Below are 17,192 nucleotides of genomic sequence, written 5' to 3' on the forward strand. Positions count from 1 at the left end.
TGGCCTTTTGCTGATACAGCCTTTTTTTTTGCCCAGAGATTTCCTTTAATGTATTGGGCTATATCACTGTGCTTTGAATAAAATTGATTGTGTGGTTGCTTTAAGCAAATGACTAGGAATTCTAATATGTTTTTAAAGTGTTTTCCACCCTTCCCTTCCCCCAAGCAGAAGGATAGCTGAGCCAGAGTTTGTGTAGAACTGGCTGTCATTTCACCAATCAGACTGGATTTGCTGCAGGGTGCGCATTCACACAGATTTGTGCTGCGAAGGCCCGTCTACTTCCTGTAAGGAACACTGCAGAGGCTGCTCAGGATTTTAATTACGGAGTCGCCGGCTTGCAGACATCTGGTTTTAGTTAATCCATAATAAGAGCATTCTAAGGGAGCTTTCAGGTATCTTTTTCTGCAATGGTGAGGAGTAGCTATCGGCTTTAGGAGAGATGGTAAGCCTAGAATAAAGTCTCTATTAGAGCTGCACAATTGGCCATTGTTTACTTTGAAGCTTTACTAGGCTACATGTGGACACATTTTAATTGAGGTTTGTCATGCAACCAATATATTAAAATAACTCCTGTTTAGTGTTTTCTTCTGGGCATTGAAAAGCAGTCCTTAAAGCAGGCTTTCACCCTAAACTACGTTTAGGTTTACCCTGTCTACCCCTCCCCCCATTACATTTGGATATTCATTTAATAGATTTGTTATGTAGGCAAGAATAACTTTTTTCCGTCCCCACAGTCTACCTTCTAGTTTCTGCGTGTGAAAACTGATATTTGGGTCCCAACAGAGCCCTATAGAACATGGCAGCATGGCAGCTTCCCTCCCGCATGTGCAAAAGCTGTTATAATAATAATACAGGATTTATATAGCACCACCGGTTTGCTATGATGCTCACCAATTGTTTCTGTGTTTGTGCATGCACAGAAAATCTCCTGCGTGTCTAAAGATGTGTGTGTTGAAGGGCTCTGCCAGAACCCGGAGGCTAGGAACTTTTTTGCATGCGCCAAATTAATGAAAACTGCTGTTTAACCACTTCAGCCCGGCAGGATTTACCCCCTTAATAACCAGGCCATTTTTTGCAATGCAGCACTGCGTCACTTGGACTGACAATTCCGCAGTCATGTGATGCTGTCCCCAAGCAAAATGGCGGCGATGTGCGATTTTTAGTGGGACTGCGGACAAATCTAACCCTGAGTGACACTTTTTGGAGACCAGTGACACCAATACAGTAATCGTAAAAAAAAATGCTAAAAAAAAAAAAAAATTCACAGATCTGATGTATACACTGCACTGGCAAGAAAGGGGTTAGCACTAGGTGCAATCAAACGGTGTTCTCTGTGTGTGTTCAAACTGTGTGGGGGGATGGGCTCACTGGCACAACAGAGATCACTCTTCCAGATTACTTGGAACTGCCGATCTCCGTGTTGTCCCCTGTCAGAACGGGGATCCACCTTGTTTACATAGGCAGATCTCTGTTCTGCCTTCTCTGTGGAGCGATGGCGGGTTGCCGATGGACATCGAGTCTGTGGTGCACGCGCTCCCGTGGCTTGTAGCAGGTGCATGCATGCGCCAACAGTATCTCATGCACGAAACAACGTACAGGTATGCCGTTGAGCGCAGCCGGGCCGCCCTGCCGCATTATATGTGCGATCCAGTAATGGTTAACCAGTTCCCACCCACACTATAGCTAAAAGACGGCTACAGCCCTGGCCTCCCGTTCTGCCCATGTGCACGCTTCAGCTGCTTTGTGAACGCTGTGTCCTTTGGTATGTGAATCTTCAAGGTCAATGTGTTTTTAAATGACAGTCACATTTACTGCTTTATAAATATGCTCCATAGTGTTTACCCTTGTTAAATGGAAGATCATGACATGGTCACATCCTGGACATAATGCCGTAAGCTACGAATGTACATGATGTACTAAGCAGCTCTGCCAAAGTCATTTTATGAACTTGAGATTTAATAAACAAATGGATTGAAGCCAATAAGATAATTTAACAATACAAAATACAGTGTAAGACTGCTTATACTAGTTGCTCGGCTAATGAGGCCTTATGGAAAATGCAAAAATGAAAACTGTTGTAATCTCTAAATACAAACAGCACTTCCTTACCTTGTAGTAAAAGATCAACTAGGATTCCTCATGAGATCTTCCTCACATTTATGTCTGTACCAGTCCATTCCATTGTATCACATTGACTGATTGTACATCTTCTAATACTTACCTGAGCCCCATCTCGATCCAGTAATGTTGCACAAGAGCCACAAAGTCCAGGGACTCTCCGTACTGATTGGCTGAGACACAGCAGCTGGTGCCATTGGCTCCTGCTTCCATCAAAGTCAGGGGGCCAATGAGGAGTGAAAGGGAGTGGGACCGAGCCACGGCTCTGTGTCTGAATGGACACACACACACAGCAGCGGCTCGGGTTCCCCCATAGCAAGCTGCTTTTTGTGGGGGCACTCGGCAGGAGGGAGGAGCCAGGAGTGCCAGCGAGGGACCTATGAAGAGGAGGCTGCCCTGTGAAAAACCACTGCACAGAGCAGGTAAGTAGTGTGTGTGTGTGTTTTGTTTGTTTGTTTTTTTTTTTTTTTTTTTTTTTTTTTAAATAAGCCTTTAGTATCACTTTTACTTTCCATTTTCCATGCCCAATATTCTTAGCAGAGATAATAAGTAAGGTTATCCGACAAAGGACTAGTGTATTTAGTTAATCCTGTTAAACTCGGAGCAGTAATTAATCTGTATTTAGTTCTGGTTTTCATTTGCTCGTTACAGTTTTTCCTCAATATAGTATAATATCTATTCATTTATAATGCATTTTTTTTTTTTTATGTTGCTTTAGAGCAGATGGTGCTTTTGCTACTTTGAAGTAGCATCTTGCCTCAACATGAAATATAAACTTTACAACTCCTATTCTTTAAGCAATGGTTTTATTTTGCCACTACAAATAATTCCTCACTGGATTTTGATCACAGGCCATGAGCCAAAGTGAGTGTTCATTTGAAAATAAAACTAGTGCATTCATTTTCTGTATTTCATATAGATTAAGACGAGGCTTATTATTTTGTTATACAGAAGAGAAAAATCTGTTTTGCGGGCTTAGGCCCATATCACACGGGCTTTCCGATCAGGTCCGCCTGTCAATTTTTTAGGAGGACCTAATCGGACGATCCATGCACCTCTATGGAGCTGCTGTCATCAACAGACACCCGCTGCTATCCAATCCTGTCCGTGAAATCTAGACGGATTTTCATCAGATCTCCCCAGGAAAGTAGGGCTCTGACAGGTCCATCTCTGTACAGTGAGTGGAGACGGACCTGCCAACTGCCTGATTAGCGGATCGATCCCTGCTGAGCAAAGCCTGTGTCAAAGAGCCCTTCAAGTGATATTAAAGGCTCATGTTTAATTTTTTTTTTTTATATATAAATAAAACATGTTATACTTACCTGCTCTGTGAAGTGGTTTTGCACAGAGATGCCCCGATCCTCCTCTTCTTGGGTTCCCTACCCCGTCTCCTGTGTCTCCCCCCCCCCCCCCCTTACCGAGTGCGCCCATTGCAACCGCTTGCTATGGAGGCAATCGTGCATGCGCAGTCCCGAGCTACTTCTGTGTGTCCATAAGAAACGGAGTGCAGGGCCCCCGCCCTCTGCTTCCTCCTCACTGGGTGTGATTGATGGCAGCGTCAATTGAGATTGGGCTCAGGTAAGTATGGGGGGGATGCAGCACACAGAAGATTTTTTTTATCTTCGTGCATAAAATGCATGAAGGTAAAACAACCTTCAGCCTTTACAACCACTCTAAAGTATATTTGCAACACATACCTGTGTTTTTAGCTATGTGTTTTCACTTTAAGTATTCTTTGACATGAATTTTTACATGCTTACAACTGTGTATATTTGTTAACTATTGTGATTGATAGAATAGCCATTAGAGGGATCCATCAGTGGTTCTGTCAGTTTCATTATATGTACAGATTTTTGGCTGCTGAGGATTGTTTTATCTCTGGAGTTGATCCCCTTTTTAATGTATGCCAATATTCTGTTTGCTTTGTTAGGCTCAGCAATGTCAAACTGCTGCTATCATCTACTAGGACCCCCCCAAGTCCTTTTCCATCCTAGATTTCCCCAGAGGTTCTCCCCCCAGTGTATAAATTGCATTCATATTTTTGCCATCCAAATGCATTATTTTACAATTTCTACATTAAACCTAATTTGCCATGTAGTTGCCCACTCCATTCATTTGTTCAGATCTTCTTACAAGGTTTCTACATCCTGTGGAGAAGAAGCCCAAATCTTCCTTTTCTGCGGTCCCCTGCTGATGCTCCTAGCTCCCCCCTCCACCACTAAGTGTTTCATAGTAATCTGCATGCTATAGGGCAGTGATGGTGAACCTTGGCACCCCAGATGTTTTGGAACTACATTTCCCATGATGTTCATGTACTCTGGAGTGTAGTTGACCATCATGGGAAATGTAGATCTAAAACATCTGGAGTGCCAAGATTTGTCATCACTGCTATAGGGGCATTTGTGCGTGCTTGCTCCCAACTTGCCTCTGTGTGTCAATTGACACACACAGCGCTGTTCGGCCCCACTCCTTACCTGCTTTGATTGACAACAGGAACCAATGGTTCCTGCTGCTGCCTCTGTTCGGCTCTTAAGGCTGGGTTCACACTGCTGCGGGGGGAGATCCGGATGTGATTCGCACCGCAAATCACATCCGATCTCCGTAGCGATGCGAGTACAGCCATACAGATAGTATGGCTGAATTTGCATCGCTCCCGCAGCAAACTCGCACAGGACCCTTTTTTTGGTCCGCAGCAGAATCGGATCGCATGGGCGTTCACACCATGCGATCCGATTCCTGTGCGAGTCGGCAGATCGCACTGCGATATGCGATCGGATCTGGGGGTGTCATTAACATATCATTGACACTCCCAGCCGTTCGCATAGGGCAGTGTGAACTGCCGGCGGGAGTCGTGCGATGCGGGAAAACGCCGCGGATTCGCGGTGTTCCCGCATCGCAGCGGTGTGAACCCGGCCTAAAGGAGTGCTTCTGTTCTATTATTTGGTCACTGATTTGGTTGGTGACACAGCTGTACTTATAATGTAACTATGGGCATTAGTGTTGCTTAGACCCCTTTCACACTGGGCCGTTTTTTCAGGTGCTTTAGCTTTAAAAAAAAAAAAGTCTGTAAAGCGCCTGAAAGAAGCCACATCTGCAATCCCAATGTAAAAGCCCGAGTGCTTTCTTTCACACTGAGGCGCTGCGCTGGCAGGGCATCAGAAAAGTCCTTCAAGCAGCGTCTTTGCATCGCTCCTAAAGCGCCCCTTCCCATTGAAATCAATGGGAAGCTCCTGAAAAGTGCTTTTCGCAGCGATGCTTTGTGGGTGCTTTTAACCCTTTATTTGACCTCTAGCAGGGCACTTTACAAGCGTTTTTCAGGTGCTGGCAGTGTGAAAGGGCTCTTAAAGGGCTTTCACATTAGGATTGCAGATGAGGCTTCTTTCAAGCGCTTTACATGTGCTTTTTTAACGCTAAAGCGCCTGAAAAATGCCCCAGTATGAAAGGGGTCTTACTGTATTGACTTAAAACCAGTAATTGAATCTTAAAACAAACCACCTCTGACCTCCTAGCTGCAGATTGTTTCATCCTCATAGTACACAGCAGGACTGACGTTATAAAGTGGTTGAAATTATAGCATCCAATCATTCCTCTTTTTTTGGGGGGGACTTTATAACTGCAACCAATATATTCAACCAGGTTTTATACAAAAGTATACATTTTGTTTGGCATGATTAAAGAAACGACGTCCATGAGGTTGAAACATATTTTTTAAAATGAACAATAGCAGTATAACATTTATACAGACACTTTTGCTAGGTTGGGATACCCAAAGCCATACATGATATGGAAAGGAAAATCCAATGGCTTTCGAGAATTTCAGATGTTATTTATCAGGGATATAACTGTATATATAACTGTCCGTAATCTCTGCATAGCTGATCACAACCATCAGACATATTAACAAAGTGTTACTCACATATATGCAAACTATACCACTGTTGATGGTACATTGCCTCCAAGGTTCTGGGCAGAAGGTGCCCACCAACTAGGAACACATATGGCTTAAAACGGGACCAAGAACACAATGTGTCCAAAAAACCTTCCAATAACCAAAAGGGAAAAAAAAAAAAACATCCAGATACATCTAGGTTGTAAAACAACACTATGGGGGTTTATTTACGAAAGGCAAATCCACTTTGCACTGAAAGTGCACTTGGAAGTGCAGTCGCTTTAAATCTAAGGGGTAGATCTGAAATGAGTGGAAGCTCTGCTGATTTTATCATCCAATCATGTGCAAACTAAAATGCTGTTTTTTATTTTCCTTGCATGTCCCCCTCAGGTCTACAGCGACTTTACTTACAAGTGCTCTTTCAGTGCAAAGTGGATTTTCCTTTAGTAAATAACCCCCAATGTGTAAATATTGGTACATCCAGCCTCAATCTGTCAGTGGACCAATTCTCCGCTGAGCATGCTACGCATGAGGCTGGGTTCACACTGCTGCGGGGGGAGATCCGGATGTGATTCGCACCGCACTGCAAATCACATCCGATCTTTGTAGCGATGCGAGTTCAGCCATACAGATAGTATGGCTGAATTCGCATCGCTCCCGCAGCAAACTCGCACGGGACCCTTTTTTTGGTCCGCAGCAGAATCGGATCGCATGGGTGTTCACACCATGCGATCCGATTCCTGTGCGAGTGTGCAGATCGCACTGCGATATGCGGACGGATCTGGGGGTGTCATTAACATATCATTGGCACTCCCAGCAGTCCGCATAGGGCAGTGTGAACTGCCGGCGGGAGGCATGCGATGCGGGAAAACGCCGCGGATTCGCGGCGTTCCCGCATCGCTATGGTGTGAACCTGGCCTGAAAGGGATCTTAGAGGATTTCTTCTTTCTGACGGTGGTCACCATGACAAATTTGAGAGGATGAATCTCCTTAGGGCCAGTTCACACCACATGCAGTTCCATGCTCCTTTTTTTTTTTTTTTTTTTTTTTGTTCCTGCACAAAATGCATGCACAGTGTTTTCCATGTATTCCAATGGCTCTAGTTCACACCATGCAGTCAGATTTCGGTGCAGATACTGACTGCATGGTGTGAACTAGAGCCATTGGAATATATGGAAAACACAGTGCATGCATTTTGTGCAGGAAAAAAAAAGCACACAGAACTACGTCTGGTGTTAACTTGCAGTGAATACAAAATACAAAAAAAAGTGGTGGATTTCCTTACCCATCCGACTGTACCCAAAACGTAAAACTACAGCTAAGGAAAGTGCGGTCACTGACCAGTCATAAATTTTGCTTTTGATTACATCAATGTGAACTGTCTTGCCCTGCCTAGATTTTATTGGTATACTTGGAAACTCAGCTCTAAAAATGGATACCAGTGTTATGTGTTTACTTGTAAATTTATTTATTTATTTTTGATTTATATAAATGGAACATTCTGCCGATTTTTTTATTACATCGAGAGAATATTCTGAACTTCTCTGTTGAAAATTGTCTGTTGTCCCTTATCAATTGGCTTCTAGCTGATTACATGACATCACTGGGATCCAACCAAATCCTGCTGTGCACACACATCCTTTTTGCTCATGAAATATGTATGAAGTCACTTCAGTTACAGCCTGTCGATAAAGAATGATGCTGGCAAGGATCAATTTGCTCCTCTAGACACAGCAGTGTCAGACCTAGTGCTGCCTTGTAGTATTATTCTCTGAGTCATATAAACTAACCACACTTGCATTTATCTCTGTGTGAGAGCAGGAAACATCACAATGACTAATAAAACAAATAATATCCTTTCTCCAGAGTAGTATATAGCACATATGGTCCCATTATTCCATAATGAACACTGCAGTTATGCTTGATATGAAATGATCTATGAAATTCAGATTAATGAAAACAAGTGGCAAATGCAGTGAACGTTCTTGTAAAGTTGTGTTTTTTTTTGTTTTTGTTTTGTTTTTGCACTTCTGTTTTAGGTGACGTTTACTGAAGGAAAACGTCTTAAAGTTTCATGGTTCATAGGTGCAAAGACTCATGCACTGATGAAGACTCCTTTGTCGATTTTTTTAATTTTATTTTTTGTTTTGTTTTTTGTTCTAGCACTGAGCAGTGTGCAGGCAGCCCATATTAGTGACTGGACATGCATCGGCTGAACAGACTCGCCCACATAGCCCTGGCATGAGTGCACAGTCCTCGATGCACAGGCTTCTCATCAGGGACCATGTACTCATTCTCAGCACTAGGACTGAAAAGTAAACAAGGGCCCCATATAGGTGTGAGCTCCATGTGTGAAATAGCACTTAGAAGATCAAAATATTTTAAAAATCATGCTCAGTTATATGGTAACAGACGAAAAACAAGCTCTGGACTGCCGCACTCTTCAGAAAACCACTTTCTTTTATTGGAAAATCACATCACAGCTCAAAACACACAGCGAACAAGGAAAAATTGCTAATTTTTCACACTAGCTGTAGTGCTTAATCATAGCAAATGATATGCTATGACTAAGCACTACAGCTAGTGCGAAACGTTAGCAATTTTTCCTTGTTCGCTGTGTGTTTTGAGCTGTGATGTGATTTTCCAATAAAAGAAAGTGGTTTTCTGAAGAGTGCGGCAGTCCAGAGCTTGTTTTTCATCTGTTGCTAGTGGTAATAGCCAGCACCTGTGACTTCCCATCTGAAGAGACAGTTTACAGCCTGCATGTGTGCTGCTGGAGCGGTGAGATCCCTTCTAAATCAGTTATATGGTATAAAGATAGCAGCAGCCACTTAATTAAATGTGATAGGAGTAAAGAACTCGCCGCCCCAGGTGAATAGGTTATTGCCTGATAGGAACTCTGGTCAAGTGCTAGCCCTGGTCCACATCCATGGACAGGAGAAGACATGGCTGCACATCGATAGAAATCCAAATGCCCTTTATTGATCACCAAAATGACATCAAAGAACACAAACACACAATTGCACTGTGTGAAACGCGTTACAAGACTTGTGTGTTGGTGTCCTTTGTCAGTTTGACCAATAAACAGCATTTGGATTTTTATGGATGTGCAGCCATTTCTTCTATCTACTTAACTGTGATACTAGTTACTAGACATTACAAAAACCATTTATAACAGGGCTCGACAAAACCCGGGCGCCAGGTCGCATTGGCGACTAGAAATAGCGACCTCGCGCCTGGGGCAGCACAGCTGGGGGTATCCTGTCTCTGTGGACCCCCCCAGCGTGATCGCGTCGGGCCGTTCCGCCGGCGGCCGAAAATTTAGGCCGCGGCTTTGAGACCTTCTGCGGTCCTATGATTCCTTATGGAATCTGGCGCCCTCTTGTGGTCGCCGTTGGTATGACAAACCAGCAATGCTAATGAAGCTTCCTCTGAGTGTTTTATATTACCTGCCTCTTCTTCCCTTTATTTAGAACCCCCTAAACATTATATATATTTTTTATTCTAACACCCTAGAGAATAAAATGGTGGTTGTTGCAATACTGTCTGTCACACCGTATTTGTGCAGCGGACTTACAAGCGCACTTTTGTTGGGAAAAATAATTTAGTTAATAAAAAAATAAGACAACAGTAAAGTTAGCCCAATTATTTTTTATATTGTGAAAGATAATGTTACGCCGAGTAAATTGATACCCAACATGTCACGCTTCAAAATTGCACCCGCTCATGGAATGGCGACAAACTTTTACCCTTTAAAATCTCCATAGGCGACGTTTAAAAAAATTCTACAGGTTGCACGTTTTGAGTTACAGAGGAGGTCTGGGGCTAGAATTATTGCTCTCGCTCTACCGATCACGGCGCTACCTCCTATGTGTGGTTCGAACTAGAGGTCGACCGATATATCGGCCGATATTTGCCGTTTTTTAAATAATCGGCATCGGCCGATTGTGTTAATAAAAAGCCGATTCTACAGCTGGACTTTGAAATGACTTCTGTAAGAAGTCAGTGTGAGTTGTCTGAGTGGTCATAGCAACACTTTCCTCCACTCTGGGCAGACTGCCAAGAAAAGAACTAAATGATACAATGTTTACACTTCTGAATGAATGAAGTCATCTCTGTGTAGAAGTTCTCAGTTTAACCATTTAAAGACTAAATCTTTTCTGACACTTGTTGCTTACAAGTAAAAATCCTGTATTTTCTGCCAGAAAATCACTTAGACCCCCCAAAAAATATATATATTTTTTTAGCAGAGATCCTAGGGAATAAAATAGCGGTTGTTGCAATATTTTATGTCACACGGCATTTGCACAGAGGTCTTTCAAATGCATTTTTTTTGGAAAAAAATACACCATTTAAAAAATAAAAATAAAATAAAAACAGTAAAGTTAGCCCATTTTTTTTTTTTTTTTTTTTTTGTCCAAAAGTTTTGACTACCTGTTTTTATTTAATATATAGGTTTTTTGATTTTTTTAATCTAGATCATACATACAAGTAAACTGATTGGAGGTTTGTTTTGTTTAATAAATGTTTAAAGCGGGACTCCGCATTTTTTTTTTTTTTTTTTTTTTTTTTAAAAGCCAGCAGCTACAAATACTGCAGCTGCTGACTTTTAAAATAATGACACTTACTTGTCCAGCGCGCCCGCGATGTCGGCACCCGAAGCCGATCTCTAGATCGACACTCGAGTGCTGCCGCCGCCGCCATCTTGGGTATGGGAATCAGGAAATGGAGCCTTTCGGCTTAATTTCCCGGTTCCCTACTGCGCATGCGTGAGCCGCGCTGCGCAATGAGGACGGTCCCCGCTGCCTCTGGGATCTGTGTGTTTCCCAGCAGGCAGCGGGGCACTTGCGGAAGGGGGCGGGCACTTGTGGAAAGGGGCGTACATTACGCCCCTTTCCGCAGAGAGCTAGCCCGGAAGTGGGTGCAGTTACCTGGATTATCCAAGTAACTGCACCCCCCTCCCCCCTGAAAGGTGCCAATTGTGGCGCCGGAGGGGGGGAGGGTTCCGATGAGCGGAAGGTCCATTTTAGGGTGGACCTCCGCTTTAAGTGTAAGAAATTTTCTGTATCACGTATGAAGGCTGCTTTCACACTGGAGCGGGCAGACGTTGATGGTAAAACGCAAGTTTTAGCGGCTCCTAACCATCATTTTAGCGGTGCTATTTGGCTGCTAGTGGGGCACATATAACCCAGCTAGCGGCCAAGGAAGAGGTTAAATGCGCCCATGAAGCACCGCTGCCAAATCGCATTGCATGCGCTTCGGCAGTGGTGCCCATTCATATCAATGGGCAGGAGTGGTGGAGGAGCGGTATACACCACTCCAAACGTGCTGCTTGCAGGACTTTTTTTTTTTTAAGATCCTGCCAGCGCATCGCCTCAGTGTGAAAGCACTCTGTCTTTCACACAGACTGCAGGGGAGCCATTTTGCAGGCACTTTACAGGCACTATTTTTAGCCCAAAAGCGCCTTAAAAAACGCCCCAGTGGGAAAGGTGTGTTAGATCAAGGGGGATTAAAAATAAATAAATAAAATAAAATCGGCCTAACATATCGGCCCAAAAAAAATCGGCATCATATATCGGCTATCGGCTGCCATGATTTCTAAATATCGGCATCGGCCAGAGAAAAACCCATATCGGTCGACCTCTAGTTCGAACACCGATTTTATATGCGGGCAGGACAGGGCGCGTTTAAAAATTATTATTTTTTCTTCTTATTTTAACTTTTTTTTTTTTTTTTTTTTTTTTCACTGTTCTTTTAAAAAAAATGTGTCACTTTTATTCTTATTACAAGGAATGTAAAAATCCCTTGTAATAGAAAAAAAAAAGCATGACAGGTCCTCTTATATATGAGATCTGGGGGGGTCAGAGAGACCTCGGATCTCATATTTACACTAAAATGCAATTGAAAAAAAAATTGTCATTTGAAAAAAATAAATAAAATGACGGCGACGGCGCTGCTATCTTCCCCTCACTCGTCTCCATGTCAGGCCAGGGACAGGTCCGGATCGCCGTCACGGACCCGGCTCCTAACTTTTTAAGCTGGCTCCTAGATTCCAAGCAAATTTGTCAACCCCTGATTTATAAGCAGCGCTAAAGTAATCAAATTGAAAGTGCAATTGTGCTAACAAACAAACATGAAAAACATAAATCCAATAACATTAAGGTGTCAATGTGCAGATAATCAGCATAAAACATTGACCAAATAAATAGTGTAAATCCATAATGGTGAACATTGGTCCATCCCTCGCAGATGTCATTGGTGACGAAGTGCATGGGGAGTGGCCAGGAATGGACAACATCATGCTCGCCCCTACCTGCTATCCAGTGGCTGACTACGAGCCGGCAGTTTATTGTTCTATATGCTGTTTTCAAGCCATGTTAAGGTAACTGTGCCACTACTTCTAATAAAAGTTTTCGCTTTTGATGGGCTTCACAATGTGTTTTTTTTGTATTTTTCTGAGTTACTAATTGGCACCTGCTGCTACTGACTGGCTTCTTTCTGGACGATCAGCTGTTCATGCTTTGTTCTGGGCTTTTTTTTGACCATTATAATCTCATTGCCTTGCTTATCTGGTAAGAGGTGTATGTCAAGAGGGTGTTTCTGGTGGTGGATCCTCTTTGCTGGTTTATGTTGCACATTGCACTTTCATGTATGGATTGTTCTGTTCACCTTTGGAATGTTCACCATTATGGATTTTCACCATTTATTTGGTGAATATTTTTTTTATGGTGATTGTCAGCCCATAGAGGATATATGATTTTTATTTGGTTTGAGCTCTAATCTTTTAGGATGACCAGTTATTAAGAATGCTTCTGCACCCTCATCATCCAGTTAGTAGGCTGAGGATGGGGGGGATTATGAAAGCACAGCTATGGCAGACATGTTTCCATACTGTTCCATCAGTAGGATTAACGTGTTGAGTTGTTTACATAGAGCAGGGTCCCCAAGCTGCAGGCCGGATGTGGCCCTTTGGTTGCCTGAATCTGGCACTTTTCTTAACACTGATACGAGGCACTATTCCTCCCACTGACACCAGTCATGGGATACTATTCCTGCCACTGATCAGAGATGGGGAACTAGTTCTCCTAATAAAGCCATATATGGTGCACTATTCATCCCACTAACACTAATGCTGAGGCACTGTTTCTCCCACTGACACAATTTATGGGACACAATTTTTTTCACAAACACCAATTATGGGGCACTATTCCTCCCACTGAAAATTGTGGGTCACGATTCCTCCCACTGACGCCAGTTATGGGGCACGATTCCTCCCACTGACGCCAGTTATGGGGCACGATTCCTCCCACTGACGCCAGTTATGGGGCACGATTCCTCCCACTGACGCCAGTTATGGGGCACAATTCCTCCCACTGACGCAAGTTATGGGGCACGATTCCTCCCACTGACGCAAGTTATGGGGCACGATTCCTCCCACTGACGCCAGTTATGGGGCACGATTCCTCCCACTGACGCCAGTTATGGGGCACGATTCCTCCCACTGACAACAATAGTGTGTTTGTTTTTTGGTTTTCTTTCTCCCACTGATCACCAAGTCTATGGCATTGTTTGCTCCGACCGATGGCAGGGCATTTTCTACTCCCATTGGCCACAGTCTAGCCCCCCCTAAAGCTTGAAGTGCAGTAAACTGGCACTTCATTTTAAAGGTTTGGAGACTGACATAGAAGATGCTTGCAGGGCTGTAAGTGCGAGCTGGATTTATATATATATATAACAGAAAAATCGCATTTTGAAATTGTTTTTTGGCTAGAATTTTGCTTGTATTTGTGCCATTAACTAGAGGTGCACCGAAAAGAAAAAAACAGTCGATACCAAGAGGTGCATGGTTCACCCCGGGTGCCGCCCATTGCAGAGGGTCATCCTGGCACGCCAAGTCCTCTACTCCCTCCCCCTCTACTCCCTCCCCCTCTACTCCCTCCCCCTCTACTCCCTCCCCCTCTACTCCCTCCCCCTCTACTCCCTCCCCCTCTACTCCCTCCCCCTCTACTCCCTCCCCCTCTACTCCCTCCCCCTCTACTCCCTCCCCCTCTACTCCCTCCCCCTCTACTCCCTCCCCCTCTACTCCCTCCCCCTCTACTCCCTCCCCCTCTACTCCCTCCCCCTCTCCTCGATCCCTGTGTGATCTCCATTCACGGAGCGAAATGGCCCAGGCCGTAGTAACTAGGGCTGCAACTAACGATTATTCTCATAATCGATTAGTTGCCCAATTTATTGTTTTGATTAATCGATCGGTTAATAAGAAAAAGTGTGGTGTATAATTTAGCTAATATGTAAAGTTTTAAAAAAAAGACAATATATTCTTAAATATCTCTGTATGCAGTGGTAAAAAAAATAACCAACTATATGGTAAGTATACTGTATATACCACTATTAGAGGAGATATACTGTATATACCACTATTAGAGGAGATATACTGTATATACCACTATTAGGTTGAATCTGGTAAATATCAGACTCGGATTACGTTTTTTCTAAATACACAGCGGCTGAAATAAGCACAGATATGAACGTGTCCCATAGGAAACCGTGTAAATGAACTGTAGTGCGTTTCTGCAAAAAGCTCCAAAAAAACACTTAGATGTGAACCAGGCCTAAGACATTTCGTAACATAATGGGGTTAAACTGAAATTAGCCCTTAATAGTACAAAAAAGAAGAAAAAAAAAAGCAGATAATCACTAGTGTAAAGGGGTTTATTTTTTTACTGTAGAACTGTGAAAGTAATATTTACTGTAGCGATTATTTGCTCTTTTTTTTTTTACTATAAAGGGCTCTTTTTTTTTTTTTTTTTTAACCCCATTATGTTACTGGCCGATTAATCGATTATGAAAATAGTAATCGATTAATTTCATAATCTATTAGTTGCTTCAGTGCTAGTAGTAACGGTTTCCTGCCTCCTGCGATAGACGGCACACTGATCCAATGACGGGACATTGATTCAGTGTGATGTGATCACAGGAGGCGGGACATTGTTACTGCGGCCCGGGCAATTCAAATACAGCTCTGTGACGCACAGAGATCTCCGCTTATGCGGGCACAGGCAGGCTGCAAATGATGGGCAATGGTGGAGCTGCTGGGCACAGGCAGGCTGCTTATGACTGACACTGGCAGGGCTGCTAGGCACTGGCAGGCTGCATATGACGAGCACTGGTGAGGCTGCTCGACACTGGCAGGCTGCATATGACGAGCACTGGTGAGGCTGCTCGACACTGGCAGGCTGCATATGACGAGCACTGGTGAGGCTGCTCGACACTGGCAGGCTGCATATGACGGGCACTGGTGGGGCTGCTGGGCACTGGCAGGCTGCATATATCGGGAACAGGTGAGGCTGCATTGATCTGTATTATGTCTGCAGTCTCTGACCATGTCCTGTATCATATCTGCTAGAGGTGCACCAAATGGAAATTTTGCTAATACTATTGGCAATGTGTTTAAGTTTAAGGCCTCATGTACGCTGTTGTTGGTAAACGGACATTTAGGAGCAGTTGGACATTTTATTTTCAACTGCTCCTGAATTCTCCTGTTATCTTGTCAGTACATGATACTCAGATCCTGAGTTTAGAGGCATTTCAAGCTCTAAACGCTTCTAAACGTGTCACGCTATGCAAATTTCATTTATAGGCGTTTTTCAATTTTGCTTATTTAGAAAAAATGTTTTTTTTTTTGTTTTTTTTTTTTTTCAAACTCTTTTAAATGCAAATGCGGCAAAACAGACGTTTTTAAATGTGGGTTACTATCTGTCAAGTTAAATCGTTCAGGAGAGGTTTAAAAAACGTCCCATGTACATGAAGCCTAAGCAAGAGATTGCAGACATGATACAAAAGATGGCCAGAGACTGAGGACATGATACAAGAGATGGTTAGACTGCATTTTTCTTGACTTTTCTTGACCTTTCTTGTACTAAAGGTGCCAATAAAGGCTAACAATACATTTATATTAAATTGATGATATTTATTAAAAAGTTCAATATAGTACAATTCTATGTAAAAATATAAATATTTTTAAAAAAATATCAGTTTTGGTTTTCAGCCTAGTGCATCTTTAATTTTCGGTTTCGACGCCAAAATTTCCATTCAGTGCATCCCTAGCATTAACCTATTCTGCAAAAATTACATCTGTTAATTTATTGGGATGCTCATTTGAGCATTGTGTATTGGTTCCACGTGACGTAAACGTGCAATAATATGATGTGGTTGCATTAATACAAGCAAATGTTTAATCTAATCTATTTTCTGTTTTTTTTCAGGGAGATAAGCCATAATTGGTTAACGCTATCCAACAGCAGTCTGGTGCCAGAATTATACTCTCTGCAAGAAGTGTAAGTTTTTAGTCTTTTATTTTTTTTTTTTTTATTTTGACAGGCTTGTGTGATTGGTGGAGAGGATGACAAGTCTTTAACCACTTAAGGGCCAAGCCTCTTTGAGATTTGTTGTTTACAAGTTTGAATCAAATATTATTATTTTTTTGTTAGAAAATTACTTGGAACCCCCAAACATTATATTTATATTTATTTTTTTCTTCTGACACCCCAGAGCAGTGATGACGAACCTTGGCACTCCAGATGTTTCGGACCTACATTTCCAATGATGCTCATTGGAAGTGGAGTGTAGTGGAGCATCATGGGAAATGTAGGTCCAAAACATCTGGGGTGCCAAGGTTCGCCATCACTGCCCTAGAGAATAAAATGGCAGTCTTTGCCAAGCCATATTTGAGCGAGGGTCTTACAAGCGCAATCTTTTTAATTTTAAAAAATAAGACAACAGTAAAGTTAAGCCAATTTTTTTTTTAGATTGTGAAAGATAACATTACACCGAGTAAATTGATACCCAACATGTCGTGCTTCAAAATTGTGCCCTCTCGTGGAATGGCAAACCACTTTGGCTTTTAAAAATCTCCTTTGGCAACGTTTAAAAATTCTACAGGTTATCAGTTTTGAGTTATAGAGGTCTAGTACTAGAATTATTGCTCTCGCTCTAACAATCACAGTGATACCTCATGTGTGGTTTCAACACCGTTTTTTCATATGCGGGCATGTCTTCCATATGTGTTTTTTTTTCTTTTACGTGTAAGCATGACGAGACGCTTTCAATTATTTTTTTATTAGTTATTTTATTTTTTATGCTGTCCTTTAAAAAAAGAAATACATTTGGGTCACTTTTATTCCTA

At 42.6% G+C, this 17,192-nt stretch overlaps 1 protein-coding gene across 1 annotated transcript in view; it reads left to right on the forward strand.

The window, feature by feature from the left end:
- LRIG2 (leucine rich repeats and immunoglobulin like domains 2) overlaps positions 1-17,192 on the forward strand; it is a gene marked incomplete in the record, with an annotated part of 100,420 nt that overhangs the window by 18,560 nt on the left and 64,668 nt on the right. The window contains 1 exon segment of the mRNA XM_077481556.1: positions 16,273-16,344. Within this exon segment, the coding sequence (XP_077337682.1) occupies positions 16,273-16,344 (72 nt within the window).

The sequence above is a fragment of the Lithobates pipiens genome, unplaced genomic scaffold (assembly GCF_037356315.1).
Source record: "Lithobates pipiens isolate NorthernLeopardFrog02 unplaced genomic scaffold, aLitPip1_a1.2 Scaffold_16, whole genome shotgun sequence".
NCBI classification, from domain to species: Eukaryota; Metazoa; Chordata; class Amphibia; order Anura; family Ranidae; genus Lithobates; species Lithobates pipiens.